General features: G+C 37.3%; 1 protein-coding gene across 2 annotated transcripts in view; it reads left to right on the forward strand.

Annotated features, from left to right (window-relative positions):
• CNST (consortin, connexin sorting protein) overlaps positions 1-22,430 on the forward strand; it is an 82,718-nt gene that overhangs the window by 19,732 nt on the left and 40,556 nt on the right. For both annotated transcript variants that reach the window (XM_016157444.2, XM_016157445.2), the window contains exon 2: positions 9,723-10,151. In XM_016157444.2, coding sequence (XP_016012930.2) covers positions 9,773-10,151 — 379 coding nt within the window. In that variant the 5' untranslated portion in view covers positions 9,723-9,772. The remainder of the gene's footprint in view (positions 1-9,722; positions 10,152-22,430) is intronic.

Here is a 22,430-nt window from a genome sequence, read left to right on the forward strand (position 1 = left end):
AAGTATTGAAGAGATTTGAGATACTACAGATGTAAACAGCTGGGCCTTTTAAGTAAAAGATCAGCTCTTAAGTTACCCAGGATTGTTGACGGCAGGTCAAATATGTAGTCCGGTGTACTTACATAAAGGACAGTATTTGATTATCTTACATTCACATTACTTTAGTTATAACTCAAATGTTTAGGAATGTAAGTTCTCATTCCATCTTGTATATATTCTAAAACTACCACAGAGAGAAAACCTTCATAAATCGGTGTACGACAAGGAGTAGATATTGTAGACAAAGACTTGTTCATGATAGTATAAAGTGTGCTTAGCCAGGCCTAGTGTGTATCAGTGAAATGTTTTAGAAATTAATAAATGTTACCTTTGAGTTCCATATCTGTAGCAATTTCAATTGTATTTTTTAGATCTAGAATATCAATCTGATTTTTTAAAAATCAAGTCTAGTGATAAACTATTTGCTTTTGCCACTGTATCAACTCTAGTTCTCTTCTGAAATTTTCTCTCATCTAAATCCTTGAACATTGTAATAATAGTTATTTCAAAATTCTCCAATATATGGATCTCCTGTGAGTCTATTTCTGCTAACTGCTTTTCCTCCCACTTTTTGTCACATCTTGATCGGTATGCTTGGTTATTTTGTATCATATATTGGGCATTATAGATGAAAACGTGGGAGATAATTTGAGCCATTATTGGATTTCTTATTCCAAAGAGAACCTATTTATGTTGCCAGCAGGCAACCAAGTTAGCACAGATTGCCTTAATTCAACCGGAGCTGAAGGCGACTCTCCTGGGCTTCGGCCCCTGTGAGACCTGCTCTATTTCAGGCTCACCTTTTCTCTAGGGAGCAGCCCTTTCAGGTCCCGCTGAAAACCTCAGTCTTCCCTCTTCTTGGCAGTTAATTCAGTTTTTCTGTGAGTGCTGAAAGCTCCCCTCAGCTTTTTTGGCCTCCAAACTGAAGCTTTCTGCCAGCTTCTCCAGTCATTGCCATCAGGAGGGTTTGTCTGAAATGAGCGAGTCCATCTTTGCCAGAAGTGGAACCCTTTTATCCTTTCTTACTGTTTCTTTCTGAGTGTTTAGAAATAGACATACACATATATGTTAGGACAATACACGTGCCTGTGATTTGTGAACACGTGTACATACAGTGGGTGCATAAGCATGATGATTCTTTGTTCATCAGGGGAACCACTGTCAAAGTTTAGAGACTCGCACTTCATTGCTCGTTCTTTAGCTGTGATGTCAATTCAGCAGATACCTGAGATCTGCCTAGTAGAAATTATTCTATCTGTTCAAGGGTACATGTCCAATTTTTGATGATGATTATATATAACAGAGTTGTTATAGAGATTAATTTGTAAACCTAAAGAAATGAGATCACATTTAAGGAGTACAGCAAATAAATAGCCTTATTAGTGGGTTTTATTTTGCCTCAGCATATTTTATAAACTCTCTATCTGTAAACATTTCAAGATACTAGAAATTGTGTTGCTGTCTCCTTAAAGTAAGCAGTTTGGTGTTTACAAAATATGCTTCTGAGATCAGTCAACTTTTTAAAAATTAATATAACAGTGATTATAGTGGTTCAGGATATGGAGTCAGATTCTTTTAGTTTGAATTCAGACTTTGCCACGTGCTAGCTATGTGACCTTGGCCTGTTCATTTAGTCTTTCTGTTGCTAGTTTCTTCTCTGTACTGTGGATAGAATTATAATTCTGCTGTGTAGGACCAGTGGGAAGATTAAAAATATATATATACACATATATATACATACTGCCAGATACTTCAGTAACTGTTGATTACTGTTAATAATTAGCAGTTTATTCAGACAGTGCTAACTATAACTGTTTCGTTAGGCCTTTTAAGATAAGGATCTACTGAACTATTTGCTCTTGCCAAGAATTAGCAAGAATTATCATTTTAAAACAAAATAGTTTTATGTATACGTTTAATGATTAAAGTGTAGCTAGATTGCTTTATATCACTAGTTATGTAGCAAAGTGCTCAAAGTTTGAAAATGAGTAGAACAATTTTCAGGAAAAAATATAATAGTTATATAGCAATAAACATAATTTTTGTTTTAAAAGGGGTGGTTATGGTCTAAACGAAAAAGTATTTTCAGATTCTTAAGATTCTGCTGTTTGTGCCTTTAAAGTATGGTTACAATATGTTTTATAACAAAGAAACATTTAAAACCAAATAAACACAATTTACATGTAAAACTAGGGAAGCAACTCCTTCCTCTAAACTGTGATTCTGTCTGTGTATGGGATAGTAACTGTGAAACTAACTAAAAATGCTTGTGTGGCTAACTGGTAATTTCATATGCTACAGTTTGCCCACCCTTCGTCTTCAAGGGATATAGAAGTCAGTTTCTAGGAACATTCTGAATCATGAATTTAGTCACCCCGGTAGTCAGAATTTCTAAGTAACAATTGTTGAATGAAAAAAAGAAGAAGAACAAGAAGAAATTATGGCTGTAAAAACTTGCTTCTGGATGTCCGAAGATGTCCTTGAGCTCAAACTGTTTTAGAGGTTTACTTCTGTTTCGTTCTTTTAAGTAAAACTTGTACATGTCTGTATGTAAGAGAGAGGGCTCTGTTTTCACACCGCTTGGGTGTTCTCGCAGCAAAGCCTTGGACCTGTCATTTCCGCGTGTGTAACAGGTTCTGAACTCCAGGGCTCTGGCGATATGAACGCTGTCTTGAACTGAGCCCCATCGTGAAAGGGAGGACTGAGGAAAATGAGACAAATTAGGCTTCCTTTCACTCAATTTATCTGCCCCAAGGTTGATTTGGGTTTATGAGGCACATAGTTACAGTTAATTTCAGTTAATTGAAAACTGAATTCAGTTAATTCAGTTTCTCATATTTTAAGAGTGCCATCTCTGCATAAATAAAAATTTGTGTTTGCTGTTTTTTCCCTTAGAATCATTACCTTCACAATTGACTTTTATTATATACTTTTTCACATTTCTATCCTTCCTATGGTATAACTTTTCTATGACCTACGACCTTTTTTCTATAAGAAGAATGAATTCGTTATCACGAAATTGTGTTTTTATTCTTATTTTAAAAATATTAATACAATCTGATTTACTTATACTGTACTATTATATAGAAATTTAAATATTTAGAAAGATTATTGTAAGGCTGTCTTACTAGTTATAATTACTGTTCAATATTTACCAAGTGCCAGGAACATTTTGAATGTGAGAAATACCAAAACTGGGATGGTAGGATTCTGGGGTTTACATCCTGAAAATAGAATATAAGCAAGTACTTACAAACTACTTTTAAAAGCATATAGTACTTATTTCCCTCACTAAGTATTTACTTTGTTTAGTTATACTAACATTAATGTGTAAAGCCAGGAAATGCTTACAATATAACTTATATGAGCAAGAAAGAATCCAGGATGGAGTGATTCACCAAAGCCATGACTCGGCTACTGTGGCACCGTCAAGGTGATACGTGGAGAGCAACATTACCCATTAGAAATGTCACGTAAGCCGGCTGTGCAATTCTGTTTCCTGTTAACCACATTAAAAAAGTTTTTAGAAGTTGAAATTAATTTTAACAACAGAGTTGTTAATATTATTTCAATAAGTAATCAATATTGTAAATTATTAATGAGCTATTTTACATTGAATTCAGAATAAGTATCTGAAATGTGTGTATTTTACAACAGAGCACATCTCAGTATGGACACATTTTTCATTGGAAATCCTTGATCTGTATTTAGATTTTCTAAAATTTATATATGAAAAAGCAGATCCACGTACCCAATTTGTTCCAGATATATATGTTTTTCCAAACCACATTGATATGTATTTAATTTTAAATTAATTAAAATTTAATAAAAGTAAAAATGTAGTTCTTCCGTCTCACTGTTCCTATTTCAAGTACTCAGCAGCCATATGTAGTTAGTGGCCATTGTGATGGATAGCACAGGTATAGAAGAATCTGACAGCTAAGGCACCTAGAATCGAGGTTAATACTTTAGCTAATGTTTAATATAAGAGGAACGATGTAAATTAGTAAAAAATATTATATTGAAATTACGGAGACACATTTTAAGTGAAATTTATGTCTGAATTTCATATGGTCTGCATCATTTCGGAAGACAATTTGAAGATAATTACTGTCTCCTCTGGTTCTCAGATGGCGGTCCTCAGGTAGTGATACTGTTAATTCCTAGAAATTGCCTTTTACTATATTGCTGTGGTCAGTGTGGGGTGTGAAATTAACCTAGTGAATCTCGATCAGCATTTTTAAAAAATATGAAATAGTATTAAATAGAATGGCTTCATGCGGGTTAGGTTTCAAGATACCTGTTTTGTGTGTACAGGATTACAATGAAAAATGAATCTGTTGTTGGTTGCAGATTTTCGAGACTCATTTTTTTTCAGGCATATTTTTGATTGCTAGTATACCAAATATTGCATTTTCACACATATGGTATGTATTTCGAAACAAAGCATTAATCACAGAAAACTATTTAGCAATGAGATATAAAGTGGCATTAGAACATGCCTAGTGGATAAGATGGGAAAATGTTAAGTGATTATAATCACCATAATAAGCACAATATTAATATAAACCCAATTATATATGCATGTGGTGACTTATGAGTAGCCAATTTTGAATTTGGGGTTAATGGAATACTTTATTTGGTAACTGTCTTCCTGTAAATTTTGGTTTGACTAAAAATCATCAAATTTAAACTTGGGGTCACATCTTAATTCTCAAGAATTTTGGCTTCTTTCAAAAGTAAAAACATTGTATTTAGGCCTAATTTGTATGGATTACAAAAAAATGGCACCTAAGATCTCCTTAAAACATTTAAATAAAATAATCGAGTAATATTACATATTTAACTATTCCTATAATTTTTAAATTAGTAACACCCGATGTTTAATCTCATCAGATATCCAATAAGATGTATCAAAAATGAAGTGAAATCATACTGGGATCGAGATTATATTTTTGACAAATGTGGATTTTTTATAGTCCGTTACTCTGTACTATTTGTTTATTTAAAGCTTCTTCAGAGTTTTGTGGTTTTTCAAGTTTTGTATAAGCCTCACTTGAATATGTTTGCTTGAAATTCTTCAGCTGTGCCGAGTCAACATGTCGAATAACTTTTATACGATGGACATATTTGGAATGCTATTTTGCCATGAGAGGCTGGAAACTTGTGCCGCACTCGCTGTCATGCTTTTAAAAGGCAAAATATGCCGGAGTCAGTGCTATGCAGTGATCACAGTGTGTCACTGTCTCTTTTGTGAGGACAGATTGTAGACAGAGGGACTCTTAAAGGATAGACACACAGTTTGGATACAGCAACTAACCTTGGATGCCATTTCAAGTTTACATCTAACTTCTAGGTCCCATATAACATTAGAACATATTTTAAAATACTGTGTATCAGCCAGCTCTTTTTCTCCTGGAGATGGTCCCTTTCCTCAGCACTTTCTTACAGTGAGATACCGATGCATCGGAACAATAGCCTTTTGACTTTGTCATATTTTTCATATTTTATATTTTTCCTACTATTTTGGTTTTTTTTTTTAAATGCTGATCAAAATGATGTCAGTGTAGCATTGAGGGAGAGAGGAAAGAAGAGGAAGAAGAGACAAAAATAAACTTATTTATTACTGTTTCCAAAGATAGCAGGACTGTACTGATTAGAAATTCCATTCAGAAAGTTATCCTATTGCTTGGATTAAAATATTCTAATTGAAATATGTCGGAATGCAGACGGAAGCCAAATCTTGTGTACTAATATGTCAGTTACCTGTCAGACAGGGGCATGGAGTGGATGGCAATCCACATGCATGACTTCTTCCTTTTCAGAGGACCTGTAGGAAATTGTTCCTTACTCCTTCATGTTGCTAGTAAGTACAAAGCCCAGCGCTGGACATTGCGAAGAATGAAAATTATTTGTGGCTGGGTTATGGGTATTCAAATGGCTTAAATCCAGGAGGATACATATGCAGAACTATACATAGGGCAGCATTGGGACAGGCCCGTGGTGGTACACACCACTCTCGAGGAGCATATTATCATGTGGGTCTTTGGAATGGAGAAGTCAGGGCGGGCCAGTTGGGGTGACGTTTGGTCCAGGACTTGAAGGATTGGTAGGTGTTTTGTAAGAGTAGTTAGTTATAGAGTGTAAGAATTAGTGTTTAAAAAAAATAGTAGTTTAAAAGTTACCTTCTGAGAATTAAACTAATTACATCATCATGAAATCATAAGAGGCAAATGTCTTGAAGCCCAAAGGAGGGAATACTGACTTTAGTGGTAATAGATAGCTTCTTAACTTAAATAGTATATTAGTATATATATTAAAAAGTTCTCAATAAAAGAAGGTAGGCCGTATAGGAAATGGTGTATTGTATCGGTATAGCACTTTTCAGGGAAAGAGAGAATGTCCATGAACTTGAACTTTTTGGTCGTTAAAGATGTGTCTGCCCTCCGCTGCAGGGTGGACCTTCCTCACTGGGGTCTGCCTCAGCTGAAGTGAAATATTCTTTCGGTCACTGTCTCCACATTGTCCAAAGAGTATAATAATTAAGAGTGTAGCCTCAGGATCATTATTCACCCAAACTGCATTTCTAAACTTGCTAGCTGAATGACTCTTGATAATATATAATACTTGGTCTCTTCATTAATGGGATGAAAGTTATGTAACTGCTCAGGTGAGAATTGATTAAAAGTATTGATCTAAAGAGTTTTACTCAAGTACTGGGACATGACACTAAACAAAGCTGTGAATGTGATCTGTAATTTTATCCTCACCAAGGAGCCTTAATCACTAATATCTAGATATCTTAATCACCTGAAACGGGGTGTACAGAACAGATGTGTCAGTAATCCAGGCACTACGTGAGAAATCCCCATCATGAATGAATACTTCCCAGCATTCTCAAGTGATTTATGATGTTGGTTAACATTAGTCTGTCACCAAGAACTTAATCATTCCTGGAAGGTGTGGAAAAGCGCTGTTTATGTACCTGTAGTAAGGCTGTGGACATCCCTGGGGAAACCTACCAGTGTTTAATGCCAACCTGTGAGATTTCTCTGCAAGTAATAATGGCCACCTTTCATTGAGCATTTACCGTGGGCCGAGCATTCTGCTAAGTGCTTTACCTGCTGTGTTGTCTAAGCCTCTAAAAATGACTCTTCAACTAAGTATTAAAGTTCTCCACTTTTGCAAATGAGAAAATTGAAGCTTGGAGGTGCGAGGTAACTTCCCAAGGTCATACACAGTTTGTTAAAAGGCAGAGCCAGAACTTGAGCCTTGGTCTGCCTCTGCTCTCAGCCCTTTTGAGGTACTGCATGAGATTCAAATCCGGAAGACCTGGTTTCAGATCCAATTCCAATTTCTAGGAATATCTTAAACAAGTCGTTTTGCCTTTCCAAGCCCCAGATTCTTCATCTAAGACACAATGAATACATCCCATGTAGGATTGTTTGGAAGATTAGAAATAAAGTATGTAAAGTGCCTGGCACAGTTTCTAACATATGCTAGGGACTCAGTAAGAGATGATAGTTATTGTTTTGGGCTCTCTAGACTCCTTTCTGCCTCCCACCATCCCCCTTGGCTGTTATCTCTGTGTCTCGTTCGGGTAAAAACTTTATACTTGCAACTGCAAATACATGTCAGAATGTGACTTGATATATTTAAATTAAAAATCAATTGAGGCTATTACCAGTTTTTAAGAGCTGACATCTCATTTGTCTTACATAACCGTATAAATTTCAGTATTTTTATTGTGACAATATATGTAACATGAAATGTTCCATTTTAACCAGTTTTAAGCGTGCAGTTGGGTGACATGAATTACATTCATGCCGTCATACAACCATCACCACTGTCTGTTTCCAAATCTTTCGCATCACCCTACGCAAAAACTCGAACCTTTAGCAGTAACTCCTGTTCCGCTGCCCTCGGTCCCTGCTCACCTCTAATCCACTTTCTGTCTATGAACTGGCCTGTTCTGGTGTTTCATGTAAGTGGCCTCGGGCCATATTTTTCCTTTTGTGTCTTGACTTATGTCACTTTAGCACAGTGTTTTCAAGATTCGTCTATGTTGTGGCATGTATCAAAACTTCATTTCTATGGCTAAATAATAGTATTCATAATATGTACGAATTACCACATTTTGTTTTTCTATTCATTAATTTTTGGTTGTTTCCACTTTTTTAGATACATACTTTAAAACTCATTTGAGTTTGAACTCTCTCATGATAATGACCTTGAAGGCACTTTATTAAAATAATAACTTTTTAAAGTAAAAATGATAATCTAGAATTTCTTTTAGGTCTACACTAAGTTATTCTAGTCAGGTTAAATAATTTTACGTTTTATGTTGCGTACCTGGGGATATGTAATATATGTTTTAAGGAAAATGATATCACCCAGATTTAGATATTTTTATATTTGCCAAACAGTACTTTTATGTCCAAATCAAATATTCCAGTTGCAAAATGTTGAAAGCATATGATACAATCAGTGTAGAGTTAATGTTATATTTTATATTTCCTTTTTGTGTTTTTAAAGAATTGTACTTTACATGTTTCTAAAGAGGAAGCATTTCTGTTTATTGATTAGAATAATTTTTTAAACTTCCTATCACTGCGTTTTTTTTCCAGAATTACATGACTATAATATTTAATCCAATTCCAAAATAATGGTTGGCAAGAATAAAAATAAATCTGGCTGGCATCATTTTTCTTAAAAAGTACTTTCAGATGATAAAAGCAGATCAAAACATAACTGATAAAGGGATCACAGTCCATTTTGTAATTCTTTAAAATGTTGACAGGATCCTCAGAACAGATTCGGATTGTTCCAGCGCTAAACTAGATAGCCTGGAGTTAATCACAGCCCTTTTTATTTATTTATTTTTTAATTATATAAAAGGAATTTGCTAACAACTCTAAGGTACTTTTCCAGGGCTTATTTTCAGGAAGTAAAAGACATAATTAGAATATAGTGTAAATATATGCTACCTTAACTCCCCCTCCCATGCCTTTTTTCACTTAATTTTAAAAATATGTTCAGCTGTTTTCATTTGCAAATATTGCTGCTGTTTGGCCAGACAAGGACTTATATACAACTTTCACTTGTCTTGTTAACTGACCTGGGATAACATGAGTGAATGATTTGGGGCAGATAACCTCATTTAACCAGTAACTTACTCTACTAAGGCAGTGATCACCACATGATGCACATTAGAATCACCTAGAGAACTTAAAAACACATATAAGCACCTGGGCTCAGATCCTCAGACATTATGATTTCTAAAAAATTTTGATTTTTAATTTTCAGATACAGGCGGCATACAATATTACGTTAGTTTCAGGAGTCCAACATAATGATTAGACATTTACACACCTTACAAAGTGATCACTCCGAAATGTTTAGTACCCACGTGACACCATACATAGTTACAGACATTCTAGTTTAATAGGTCTAGTATAGAATTTGACAAGCTCCACAGTAATTAACATGCAGTCAGGGTTAAGAACTAGATGAGGTGAGATGGGGTGGGATTGTAAGTGGGGAGGAGGTAGTAGGAATGAGCTTCAATCATTTCCTTTTCTTCCCTAGTTACAGTCAGACAACTCAAGAGAAGAGGAAATGAAAAGTTACTGAGAATACAGAGTTTAGAAAATGAAGTAGCTTTTCTCTTTTTGTCATTGTAGACATGGAAGGACTTTAAAGAAACTTAAATGGTTCAACAAAAGATGCTCTAATGGATGACAGTGAAACTCCTACATGTAATCTGCAGATAGAACCACAAGATGGGTGTCATCCCGGTGACAGTGTGGAAAGTACAGTAACACACTTGCCTTCTGCATCAGACGAAAATGAAAATCAGCTTGACACAGAGGGGCACGAGCGTCTGACCAGCGGTGACAGTGCGATGGGCAAACCCGAAGCGTCTGAGCAGGACAGTCTAAACAACAATGAACGCTGCACGCCAGGCTGGGAGGTGGCTGCAAGTGAGAACTTGGAAAACGCTCCTCGTGAAGGCCCCAAAGACGGGCAGGACTTCTTGGGAAAGGACAAAAGAATACCTGGAAAGAGAAGTTCAAGGAACAAAAGAGGCACTGCTAAGAAGATACCACAAGGTATTTTTTTTTTTAATTTATACTATTCCTTGAAAATATGTCCTCTTCCCACCCCATACTGCTGATGCTGTGCTACATCTCGCTTCTCTTAATACATTCCTGAGCTAGCTCTGCACTCTCACGTACAGAACCCCTGTGCGGTGTGCCGTGCAGGTCACATGTTCCCGCATCGCTGGGCTTTGTGGGTGGACCACCATTTATTTGACTACCTCTTTATTGCTATTCCCAGTATCTTGCTATAATAAATGTTAAAATTGACATTCTTTGTACACGTTTTTACACTAGGTACTTTAACTGTATATGTAGTCCTTTATTTATAAATTAGAGAATTTTCTACTAATATCAGTCATAAAATTTTCTATTATCACTGTGGCTTTGCCTTCTAACCTGTGAGTTTATGTGCTAGCACGATCTTACTCAGCCTCTTTACAGAATCTTTTCATCTCAGGAGGTGAATAATACACATTAACGTGCATTAATATATATCTTATACCAATGTTGAATAAGACATCTAGCTTAAATTATCTATAACCACTTTGGTTACAGAGTAATTCAGGGTATTTCTTATTGAGTATGTGGTTTGGCAGGTAAAGTTTGGAGCTGTGGACTTTTGCGCCTGACTCACAGGGCAGCTTTGGAAAAAGGCAGCCTCTGGTCACTTTTGATCAGAAACGTGGGACTGGAGAGTTCTGGCTCAGCCCCGCCTGAGACTCGAGTGTAGCCGCCCTTCACCCGGGCTTTGCATAAAGCTCCAGGGATAAAGCACGGTGTCTCCTCTCATCCTCTACTCTCTTCTTTGGCTAATTAGAAATACAGTCAGATAGCCTAGTGGCTACCAGAGGGTGGGCAGATGGGGGAGGAAGGCAGGGTAAAGGGGGTCAAATATGTGCTGACAGAAAGAAAGCTACCTATGGGAGGTGAACACACAAGGTAAATATATATATATGCCTTTCTGTTAAAGTGTACAGATGAAACTTATTGGATTTTGTTAACCAATGTCCTCATAAAAAATTAATTGATTGATTGATTTATCTTAAAAAAAGAAAGAAATACAGTCAATTTATCCACATCATTCTTTTATTTATATTTTTCATAAAAGGTGAAACTTTCCAGTTTCTACAAATCAATCCTTATTTACTCTGTAAGGTAATTTGATAACTTTTTAATGTTACTCATACTTTGCCTTTCCAGTCAATTGATTCCTTTGTCTTTGATTTTCCTTGGTAGACTTAAAGTAAATTAAAATAATTTTGACGAGAGCTATGAAAGCAGTTTTTTGAAAGACATAGGGCAAGCAGACGATTTATACAGTACTATTTGTATATAAATTAATTTATTCTATATAATTCAAGAGCATTTTGCCTGTCTAATCTGATCTTGTGCTATTTTTAAGAACTGAGACCTAGTTGTATATGTATAAAAGTCAGTCATAGCTTCGAGATCATGGCTCCTTTTATTCCTTCCTTTCATGACCTCATTCTAGTTTCCCTAGGGTGATTGTATAATTTAAAGTTGTTTAGTACTTATTATCCAGTGAGCATATATATGTAGAATTACTATCCCGTAATGCATGTGAAATAATATGGAATAATTTATAAAATTTAGGAATCATCTTTAAACAGATTATTTTATATATCTTATATAAAATGAACTTAAGCATATAAGAAAACTGAATTAAGAGCTGTAAAACCTAAGTTCAACTCTTACTTCTGGTTCTAGGTTACTTGGTGAGACTTAATCTTTAGTACTTTAGTTTCCTCATCTATATAATGATGATAGTCATCTGCATATACCTATAAAATTCCTTGCCGAGGAGTGAATTTCTTATATTTCTAGATAGAAATGGTATAGTCTGAACTCTGTTAAAATTTGGTGCTTCACCTCTAATGCATCTATAGTTTTTTTTACATGTAAGGGGTACGTTTTTATTTGTACTACAAGTTTTGTTAAATTAAAAGAAGGTAAGTTCGAGTGGGCAAAAGAATTTTAAACTGAATGAAAGGATATTTTTTAAGGATAGAGTTCTCTCTTTCTAACCTGGAAGGGATCTAGAAGGGAAAGCTTTAGGATCACATGGGAGCTTTCCCCAGTTTCCCCTAAGAAATCACTGAAGCCCGTCCTCTCTTAGTGCATATCCAGTCACCACGTCCAAAAGATCATATCTCCCGGTGATCTCTCCAGTTGGTCCGTCACTTTCCATCCTCACTGCCATGGTCAGCGTCACGTTCTTAGCTGGAGTACTGCTGAAACGGCTCCCATTTTGTTTCCCTATAGTCCGCTCTCTCTCGAAACTAACAATGCAGGTAGTTTTTGCTAAACACCTGTGTGTTTATTCTTTTTACTGTGAAAATTTAATATCCTAAATAAAGTTTCCAAATTTTGCAGGTATTTTTCTAATAAAAGCATAGCTTCTCAAATGTGAAATGATATATAAAGTGTGATATTCAGTCGCAAATCAGAAATAAGTTTATTGTAGGTAGGTACTCTCCCAACACTTTTTTGGAAACATACATTAAGGTAAATTTATTCACTCTTTGCTCCCTTGTTTAGTTTAATTTATAATAATTTTTCATTTACCCCATTTGTAAAAAATAAAAAATAGTATTGGGAGACATGTCATTATAAGTTTTACGAAGGCAGCATTTCCATAGACCTGATAAAACCTTCAACGTGGCCTCATGTAAGTCCAGTTGTCGTTATAATATGGGCTTATTTTTTCCTTAAGAGAATTGAACCCCCTTGATACAGTCACTAAGCAGGTTTATAAGCTGCATTCCATCAAGTTTTCACTTGCATAGTTTTAGGTAAATAATATTTTAAAAGTTAATGAACATGAGCCTATAAATTTTTAACAGCTTTAGCGAAGTAAAATACACATACCGTATAATTCATGCACCTAAAGTGCACAACTCAGCGATTTTCAGTATATTCAAACACTGTGCAGCCATTACCACAGTCAATTTTAGAGCGTTTTCATCACCACGCAGAAACCCCATACGTGTAGGCAGCCACTCCCCATGTATCCCTGAGCCGTGCCAGCTCTAGGCCACCACTAATCTACTTTCTCTCTCTATAGATTCACCTACTCTTGACATTTTATTTAAGTGGAATCATACACTATATGGTTTTTTTATGACTGGCTTCTTTCACTTTGAATAATGATTCACTCATGTTGTAGCATGTATCAGTATTTATTTCTTTTTATGGTCAAATAATATTCCATCGTGTGGATATATCACATGTTATTTATTTGTCAGCTTCTGGGTGTTTGGGGGTATTTCTACTTTTTGGTTATTATAAAATATGCCCCAGCGAACATTTGTGTACGAGTTTCGGTGTGAACATGTTTTCATTTGGGGGGGTTATATATGTGTGGGAGTAGAATTGTTGGATCATAAAGTAACTCTGTTTAACTTTTGAGGACCTTCCAAACTCTTTTCCAAAGTGGCTGCACCACTTTACATTCCCACCAGCAATATTTGAGGTTTATAATTTCTCCACATCTTCTCCAATACTTGGTAATATCTGACTCTTGGTTATAGCCACAATTTTTTTATCGAGATGTAATTTATATGTCATCAAGTTTACCTTTATAAAGTGTACAATTTAGTGGTTTTAGTATATTCACAAAGTTGTACAACCGCCTAATTCTAGAACATTTTATTCCCCTAAAAGGAAACCCTGTACCCACCCATTAGCAGACACTCCCCATTCCTCCCTCCCACAGCCGCTCAGCCCCTAGCAACCACTAGCACATAAATTTTAAATGGTTGTAAGGTACAAATTCAGATTAAGCGTCTGATCATTGCCATGACAACATACTCTAGTTATTTACTCAGTCGCCATAGTATCTAAACATTTGACAAAACAGTTGAGCAAAAGGCAGGAAGCCAGAGATGGCAGCAGATGGCAATGGAGAAAGGAGGGCCCTTTCGTTCTGATTTGCCCCTATCCAGTGCCCTCTCTTGTTCCACTGAGGGCCTCACAGCGTGGCAGGCTGGGAGGTGACGAGGAGGGCCTGAAAGCTGGAGCACAGCAAACCTCGGAAATGAATCTGTGGCCTGAAGTCAAGCTTGTGTGGAGAGAAGAACAAAGACTTTGGGTTTGAATATTGATGGGCTCTACCTGTTCCTACCTGTGTCACCCTGGGAAAGTAGTTAACTCATTCCCCCGAGCCTCTTTCCTCACATGCATGTCTTGCAGGTTTGTCGTTACAAGGAACAATCCTGAGCGTAAAGCACTCTGTAAAGTACCCAGCATAAAACGGGTGCTTCTGAATGGTCATCGTTGTCTTTATGTGGGTCACAAGATGAGTTTTGAGTAGCATGACTAAGAGCAACATTCAGCAAAATTAAGAAATTGATTTAATTTGACTCTGAATCTATCTTACTGTCAGTATCTTTTGAAGTCTTTTTAATTCTCCTTTTTTTAGATTTACCTATACCTGCCCCTCTGTTCCCTGACTTGTATTTCCGAAAGCATATTTGCAGTGGCATCCTAGTTTAATGGCAGAGATAACACACCTACTGGCATGCTAACTGATATCTAAAGTAGTAACTGGTAATGTCATGAAATATGAACCCTCAAGACGTATTTGCATTTTACATATCTCCCTTTGACCATAGCAGAACCTTTATAATCAGCCTTCAAACTCAAATACCTAGTGGAGCCAGTCAAAGAATTTATATGCTGGCAGTTCTGGCCAGGTTTGCGATCCTTGAGACTGATGTGAACTGTGGAGAACAGCAGTGTGCACACCTGCCTAAGTGTGTTCACATCTAAAAACTGAATTGGCTAAACTATATAAGAAGAACGATAGGTGCTGGGGTCGATATTTTGGAATCGTAACCCATTCTGTTCATTAGGTAGGCAAAGGGGCGATTTAACTGTCTTTCACACTGTGTGCTAAACGTCCACAATTCTGAAGTCCTGGTTTCCCTTATCTCTGCTCCTAGTAGGTATCCCAGCTCTTCGAAACAAAAACGTCTTTGGAAAGTGACCTGCGGAAGCAGTAGCCTCTCTTCTTATTCTTTACTCATTACGGGGTTGGTCAGGGAAGACAGATCATTCTCTTCTGGAAGGCAGCTGCTCCCTGTGTGAGAACAGAATAAAAGAGTTCCCGAGTTGTATAGATTTCAGTAATTTTAGAATCAGAAGGGACTTTAAGATTACTTTAAAATTCCCTCAATAAAGAAAGCGCCAATGTTAGTGTAGTAGTTTTCTATTGCTGCTATAACAAATTACTGCAAACTCGTGGTGCAAAACCAACGCAGATTTATTATCTTACAGTTCTGCTCTCTCCAACACACCCTGAACTCGCATCACTTAGGGAACTGAGGCGAGTTCAGTGTGTGTTGGAGAGAGCAGTTGGAAGGGTGGTAGAACACGGCCAGGAAGTACGGTCCCCTGGGGACTCTGACTGCTAAAGAAAGCCTTTCCTGGAAAGCTCGGTCAGGTGCCGCTAGTTTGGGGTAACATACCACCTGCTTCTGGAACAGTAGAGATGTGCGCCCTGCTATCCCCCAGCTCTGTCCAACGGACTGCTCCACTTCCAGGAGCCTTGGGAATGGTCTTTGTTGTCCTTGAAAACACAAACACGTAGGGGAAGGGAATGACAAAATAGAATAAAAAAGCAGAAAGTTAAGGAATTTTGCATGGTCTATGTATCAGTTATCTGTTGTTGCATAACAAATTTCCCCATAACTTAGCAGCTAAAAACAACAAACTGTTATTTCGTGGTTTCCGAGGATCAGGAATCTGGATGTGGCTTAGTCTGGTGCCCTGGCTCCAGTCTCCCATGGGGTAGTAGACAAGCTGTCCACACGGCCTGCAGTCACCACAGGCTTGGACTGGGGCTAGAGATCTGCTTCCAAGCACACTTACGAGGGACTTGACAGGCCTCAGCTCCTCCCCACGTGGTTTACCCCACAGGTCGCCTTACCACATGACAGCTGGCTTCTCCCAGGGTTAGCAGTCCAAGAGAGAGCACCCCAGTTAGAAGCCACACTTATTTATGACCTAATTATAAAAGTGACACTCCATCACGTCTGCTCTACTCCATTCGTTAGAAGACGGATACCGAGGTGTGGCCCGTAGTTACTGAGAGGGGATCATACAGGAGCATGAATACCAAGCAGTGGGGATCAGTGGGGACCATCTTAGGGATTACCTGCCACAGTCTGCCCAGAGAATGGCAGTGTCTCAGAGTGTGGCAGGGGCCCCAAGAGAAGTAACAGTGGGTCTAGTCATATTCTTTTCTGAGCACCTTCCTCTGAGGTTGCTGGTAGGACCCAGGATATATGGTGGTACAGAGAGGCCAGTCACTTCTCTAGTCCTTGTCTAGTTATCCTTTCGTAACTTCGGTTATGCTCTTAAAATGTGATATCTATATAGCAAGAAGGTGAAAAAGAAGAGAATGACTCTCAATGCAGCCTTCCAAAATCTGTCCAGAAATCAGAATTCTCCAAGTTCCAGTAATATGATAGTTATAAAAAGAAAAATGAAGAAGTTTGTACCTCCAAGTTAATATGAGTATACAATTATATATATTAAAGGCATGAATGAAGACATTTGTCTTTATTTTACTAAGAATATTTTGTTATTGACTTCACCAAGCTCACCTTGATGGAGGCATAAATATAGGTGAGATGCTTGGGGACTTTGACTTCTCAATTTTCTACTGTTAAAGTGAAACTTCCCAGTGTTAAGTAGTTTTCTAAGTAGTCTTTTGTTTTCTTTTTTTTTATTGCAGCCTTTTGCTCGATATGTTCCTACAAAAAGTAGATGTCTTCTTCTTATCTTTATTTATTTAAACTAATAGTTTCTAAGTATCATTCATGGGGTCAAAACTGCAGTTGATTAAAAGGGTATTGTTTCTTAACAAGGTCATTATATACATCTGACTCTCTAATTTTTCAAAAAGCACACAGCATTTGAAAAATGCAGCCACACAAATCAGAAGCAGGTGGAGGGTATATGTATGTATATATGTATGTATGTATGTATGTAAGTATGTGTGTGTATAGGCATATTATTTGGCAATAAAAATGAATAAAGTACTAATACATGCCACGACATGGATGAACCTTGAAAACATTATGCTAAGTGAAAGAAGCCAGTCACAAAAGACCACGTGATTCCACTTGCATGAAATATCCAGAAGAGGCCATCTCCTAGAGACAGAAAGTAGATTTGTGCTACCCAGAGCTGGGAGGTGCAGGGAGAGGAATTGGAGATGACAGCTAACGAGTGCAGGATTTCTTTTTCTAAAATTGACTGGGGTGATGGTTGCACAACAGCAAACATACTAAGGCCATTGAACTAAACGTACGCTTTCAATGTATGTGAATAATATCTTAGTAACACTGGCTTTTAAAAACGCAAGTAGGGGTAGCAATTGGTTTGGTGGTATGAAGAAGAGGTTGGGTTATAGCCCTGTGTCTGTAAAATTTAAAAATTACTGGTATAATGGAATTTGATGTAACAATTTTCTGTAAATTTTACAGTGAAATGCCTGTCAACAGGTTTCTCTGTGCTTTTTTTTTTTTTTTTTTTTTTTTACTTTATTAAAAGTTCAGCATTGACTCCTGGTTTTCTAAATCGTCCTTTCTCACATGATTCCATTAATGCAAAGAGAATCTCTGATGTCAATAGTTTTTAGAGAACTATAGAATATTAAGGTGAGGAGGGACCCATGGAACGAAAATTTAGCAGTTTGGTTTTCTTTGGATGTATAGGTTATCACTCTTCTTCCACAGATGCTGTTTCTAAGTTTTGAATTTAAATATATGCCTTTATATTTGTTTGAGAAATGACATTTCAGACTTACAGGAGGGTCATATATTTTATATAGGATCACATAAAATTTGAAAAATTTTTTATCCTAGGGAACCAAAGAATATTTTCTATATAATAGCTGATAAAATGAATGCGCTTGGCATGAACAGGAAAATACAGTAAAATTTAGCCATTTTGATATTACCAAAGCTGTTAACAAACTTCAAATGGAAAAACAACGTGTAATTGCATTTGAAACTTTGATGCTTGAGTTGCCTCTAGACCTAGATAAGAAATTTTTTAATTAGCATAATTAATTGCATGCTTACAGAAATTCCTTGCATATTTTTAGTTTTAATAAAACATGTTGAAGTGTCAAATTTCAAATCAGACTTCTACGAAGCAACTTAGGGAATGCAAACATTGGTGCTAGTTGGCAAATTATTCATAATTTAGAGTCTCAATCCCAGCAGTATTAATGTGTCCTAGTTATACCTCCAATGTGAATTGAAAACAGCCTAGAGTAAACTCTAAAGTGTGGAGCTTGAGGGACCAGCTCTGAGCGCTGCGGTAGGGAGTGCCTGCTTTCTCAGACTCAGCCAGCAGCACAGGGAGCCTCTGGCCTCAAACAGCCCTCAGACAAGTGTGTATCGTAACCGAGCCTTTTATGTGAAAGGAGAAAGTAAATAATGCTTTTTGAGTTCAAGACAGTCTGGCTGGAGGCAGAGAGCTTAAATACTAAAGTAGACATAGAGATCTTGATGGTGGTTTGGTGGTGCTCATTAAAATTCCTAATGAATAATTAGAGCTCTGCTTCATTAAGAGCTCAACAAAGCAAACAAGCTGTAAATAGGGCTGCACTTTCTGCTCAAGAAGAATGCCTTTTGTGGCATCTACTTGAGAAGGAAATAAGACTATTCTTTTGAAGGTTTTTCTGTTGTCGTCCTTCAGCGTATGCTGTGTGACACATTAACACGTAGGTGATTAGCTAGTGAAGGATGGTCTTTCAGCCTTGTTTAAACCCTTTCCCTCCAAACAGTCCTGAAGGAGGCAAAGTGATTTTCGAGATGCTGCCTAAAATAAATCCAGTAGCTGTTTCTGAGTCTTTCCATCCTGTATTGACATTGAAATCACTTAGCTAACACTTAGTTGAGAGAACAGTGTTACCACTTTGGACGCCTACTAAGTGCTGTGTGCACCTCGTATGTCACTTAATTTGATTTTTAGCCATTGATTTGTAAGGAACCAGCTTGAGAGAAGTCAAGTCACTTAACCTTAGATCACAAGGCAGCTTGACTGCAGCGGGCCCTCCTAACCACAGCTCTGTGCTGCTCCCTCTGAAGACATAGGCTGCCGCCTGATGGCACAGAAGACGGTGCCACGCAGAGCAAATGGTAATTATGCCATAATCACAGAGGGTACCCTGACCCCAGGTCAGGTCAGATTAATAGGAGTCGAGGGAAAGGAGGGAATATTTCCTTTTTACCACTTAAATGTGTTTAGCCAAGGATCGAAGATATTTAAATGGTGAGCGCTCTCCTCTCTGTTTTTGGTACTAACTAGGAGCTTAGAGTGATGAAAAGCGAGAGGAAGAAAAGGAGCAAAGCACACAGAGTCTGACAAAGGGACTACGTAACACAGGTATTAAAATTTGGTTCTGGTCCATCTTCCAAGCTTATGGCCAAGATGTGCCTTGGCATAAACAAGTAGGATGATTTGAGGAATTCAGTTGCTCAGAGAATCACAACATGAAATCACAGACATGAAAGCATTTTTTCTATTGTTTTTTTATTGCGCTAAAATATATAACATAACATTAATTTGCCATTTTGAGTGTACAGTTCAGTGGTATTAATTGCATGTTGTTTAACCATCACCACTATGTATTTCTAAAATCCGTATCAGCTCAAACAGCAACTTAGTGAGTATTAAGCGATACCTCCCCATCTATCCTCCCTGAACCCCTGGTAACCTCTGTTTTACTTTCTGTCTATGTGAATATGCCCGTTCTAGATATTTCACGCAAACGGAATCATATGATATTTAGTGCCTGGCATTTTTCACTTAGCATAATGTCCTCAAGCTTCCTCCATGTCACAGCATATATTCCATTCTGCATATTCATTCATCTCTTGATGGTTATCTGGGTCATTTCTACCTTTTGGCTCATGTGAGTAATGCTGCTGTGAGCATTGGTGTACATGTATCTGCTCGAGTGCTCATATACCTAGAAATATACCTGTGTTGTGTATATACCTAGAACTGGAATTGCCAAATCAATATGGTAATTCAGTGTTTGTTTATTTTGGGGGAACTGCCTGTTTTCCACAATAGCTGTACCATTTTACAGTCCCATGAATGATGCACAAGGGTTCCAGTTTCTTCACATCCTATCTACCACTTATTTTCTGTTTTTCTGATAATGGATCTGATAACCAACCCATTGTTTTGAGTCAGTTTCAGCCTATAGTGATGCTATGGGCTAGAAATTCCTGGGGGCTCTCACTTGGGCCCATACTACTTGAGTTGAGGCATGCCCCACCGACAGACAGTCGCTGACCACAGCCAAAGTTGCAGGCGGACCAGCCCTTGTGGCATTTATTATAACTGCAAGACCCATCTCAGCAACAGCCATCAGTGAACTTTGAAAAAAATGATTTCTTACAGCTTCTGGAGGGTACACAGCACACCCAAGACCACACAGCAAGGTTTTGGGAGGGGCAGAGAAGAAACGAACCTGGGGTTCTGCCTTTATGAGGGTCGAGGGTGGGGTGCCTTAGGTTTCACAGGTTCGCCGATTATTCATGAATTAAAACATAAGAATGGGAATTAAAGCTCAGTAAGGGAAAAGCAAGTGATCAAAGGGTCAGTTATCCAGGCCCTGGATAGATTCTGGGGTGTTGGACATCGTCAGATATTTTTATTTTAGGTGATTATGTGGGAGTTTTCTCCATTCTATAATGTAGATTATTACACTGATTTCTTATGTCGAACCACCCTTGAGTTCCTGGGATAAATCCAGTTTAGTAGTATCGTATGATCATTTTAATATACTGAATTTGATTTGCTAGTATTGTGTTCAGCATTTTCGCATCTATGTTCGTAATGACTATTGGTCGACAGTTTTCTTCTTCGGTAGTGTCTTCGTTTGGCTTTGGCATCAAGGTAGTGCTGGCCTCATAGGATGAGTTAGGAAGCGTTTCTTCCTCTTCAATTTTTGGGAAGAGTTTGAAAATGTTAGTGTTAATTCTTTAAATGTTGCATAAAATTCACCAGTGAAGCCATCCATTCTGCAAATATCTGCCTTTTACTTAGAGGGTTTAAGAAAGGAATTCTGCCATTTTGCTATTTGTTTTCTGTATGCCTAACGTGTTTTTGTTTCTCAATTATTGTCTGTTTTTTCCTTATATTAAGATGATTTTTTTTGTAGTGTGCCGTTTCAATTCTTTCGTTTTCTGTATATTTAGAAGTTATTTTCTTAGTGATTTTCTCAGAGATTGCCGTTCACGTCTTAATTTGAATAATGCCAACACTTTCAGTCGTATATGGCACCCTGGTCACACGCATCTGTCGCTCCCCCTTTTTATCGTTGTTGTCACAGATTACAACTTCATATATTAGGTGCCTATTAATATAGAATTACAGTCGTTTTATGTATTAACCTTCTAAATCATATAGGAAAAAAGCAGGAATTGCAAACCAAAAAATCCAGTAATGCTGGCTTTATGTTTACCTGTGTTGTTCTTTTCACCAGTGTTCTTTATTTCTTAATGTGGTTTTAAGTTGCTGTCTAGTGTCCTTTCATTTTATTTTGAAGGACTCCCTCCAGCATTTTTCATAGGGCAGGTTTGCAAGTAAGTAGCAAACTCCCTTAGCTTTTGTTCATCTGAGAATTTCTTAATTTCGCCTTCATTTTTGAAGGATAGTTTTGTTGGATATAGAATCTTTGGTTTTAACTATCTTTCTCTTTCATTACTTTGACTATGTCGTCCCACGGCCTTCTGACTTCCATCGTTTCTAAGGAGAAATGAGTCGTTTATCTTACTGAGATTCTCTTCATGATGCTTCTCTCTTTCTGCTTTCAAAACTCTTAGTCTTTGGGTTTTGATCATGTGACTGTAGTGTGTCCAAATGTGGCTCTCTTTGAGTTTATTATGCTTGGAGTTTGTTGAGCTTCTTGGATGTGTAGGTCATATATTTCCTCAACTTTGGTTAGTCTTCAGCCATTATTTCTTCAAGTAGTCTTTCTGCCCTTTTAGCTCTTTTTTTCTTTTTCTAGAACTCTCATGTGTATTATGTAACAGAGTTCTGACAAAATTGATTTTGGTAGTCTGGTTGGGTTTTTTGTTTGTTTTTCTGTGGAGGGACAGGAGTTTCAAACTTCCTAGTCCATGATTTTGCTTTTTTCATTTAAGGCTTTTTAATTTTACAGTGTTCCAATCGCAAGAACTATGCCCAGAGGCATGAAATTAAATTGAAGAGCTCTGAAAAATACTATTTCAT

Source organism: Rousettus aegyptiacus, unplaced genomic scaffold, assembly GCF_014176215.1.
Source record: "Rousettus aegyptiacus isolate mRouAeg1 unplaced genomic scaffold, mRouAeg1.p scaffold_m13_p_18, whole genome shotgun sequence".
NCBI lineage: Eukaryota > Metazoa > Chordata > Mammalia > Chiroptera > Pteropodidae > Rousettus > Rousettus aegyptiacus.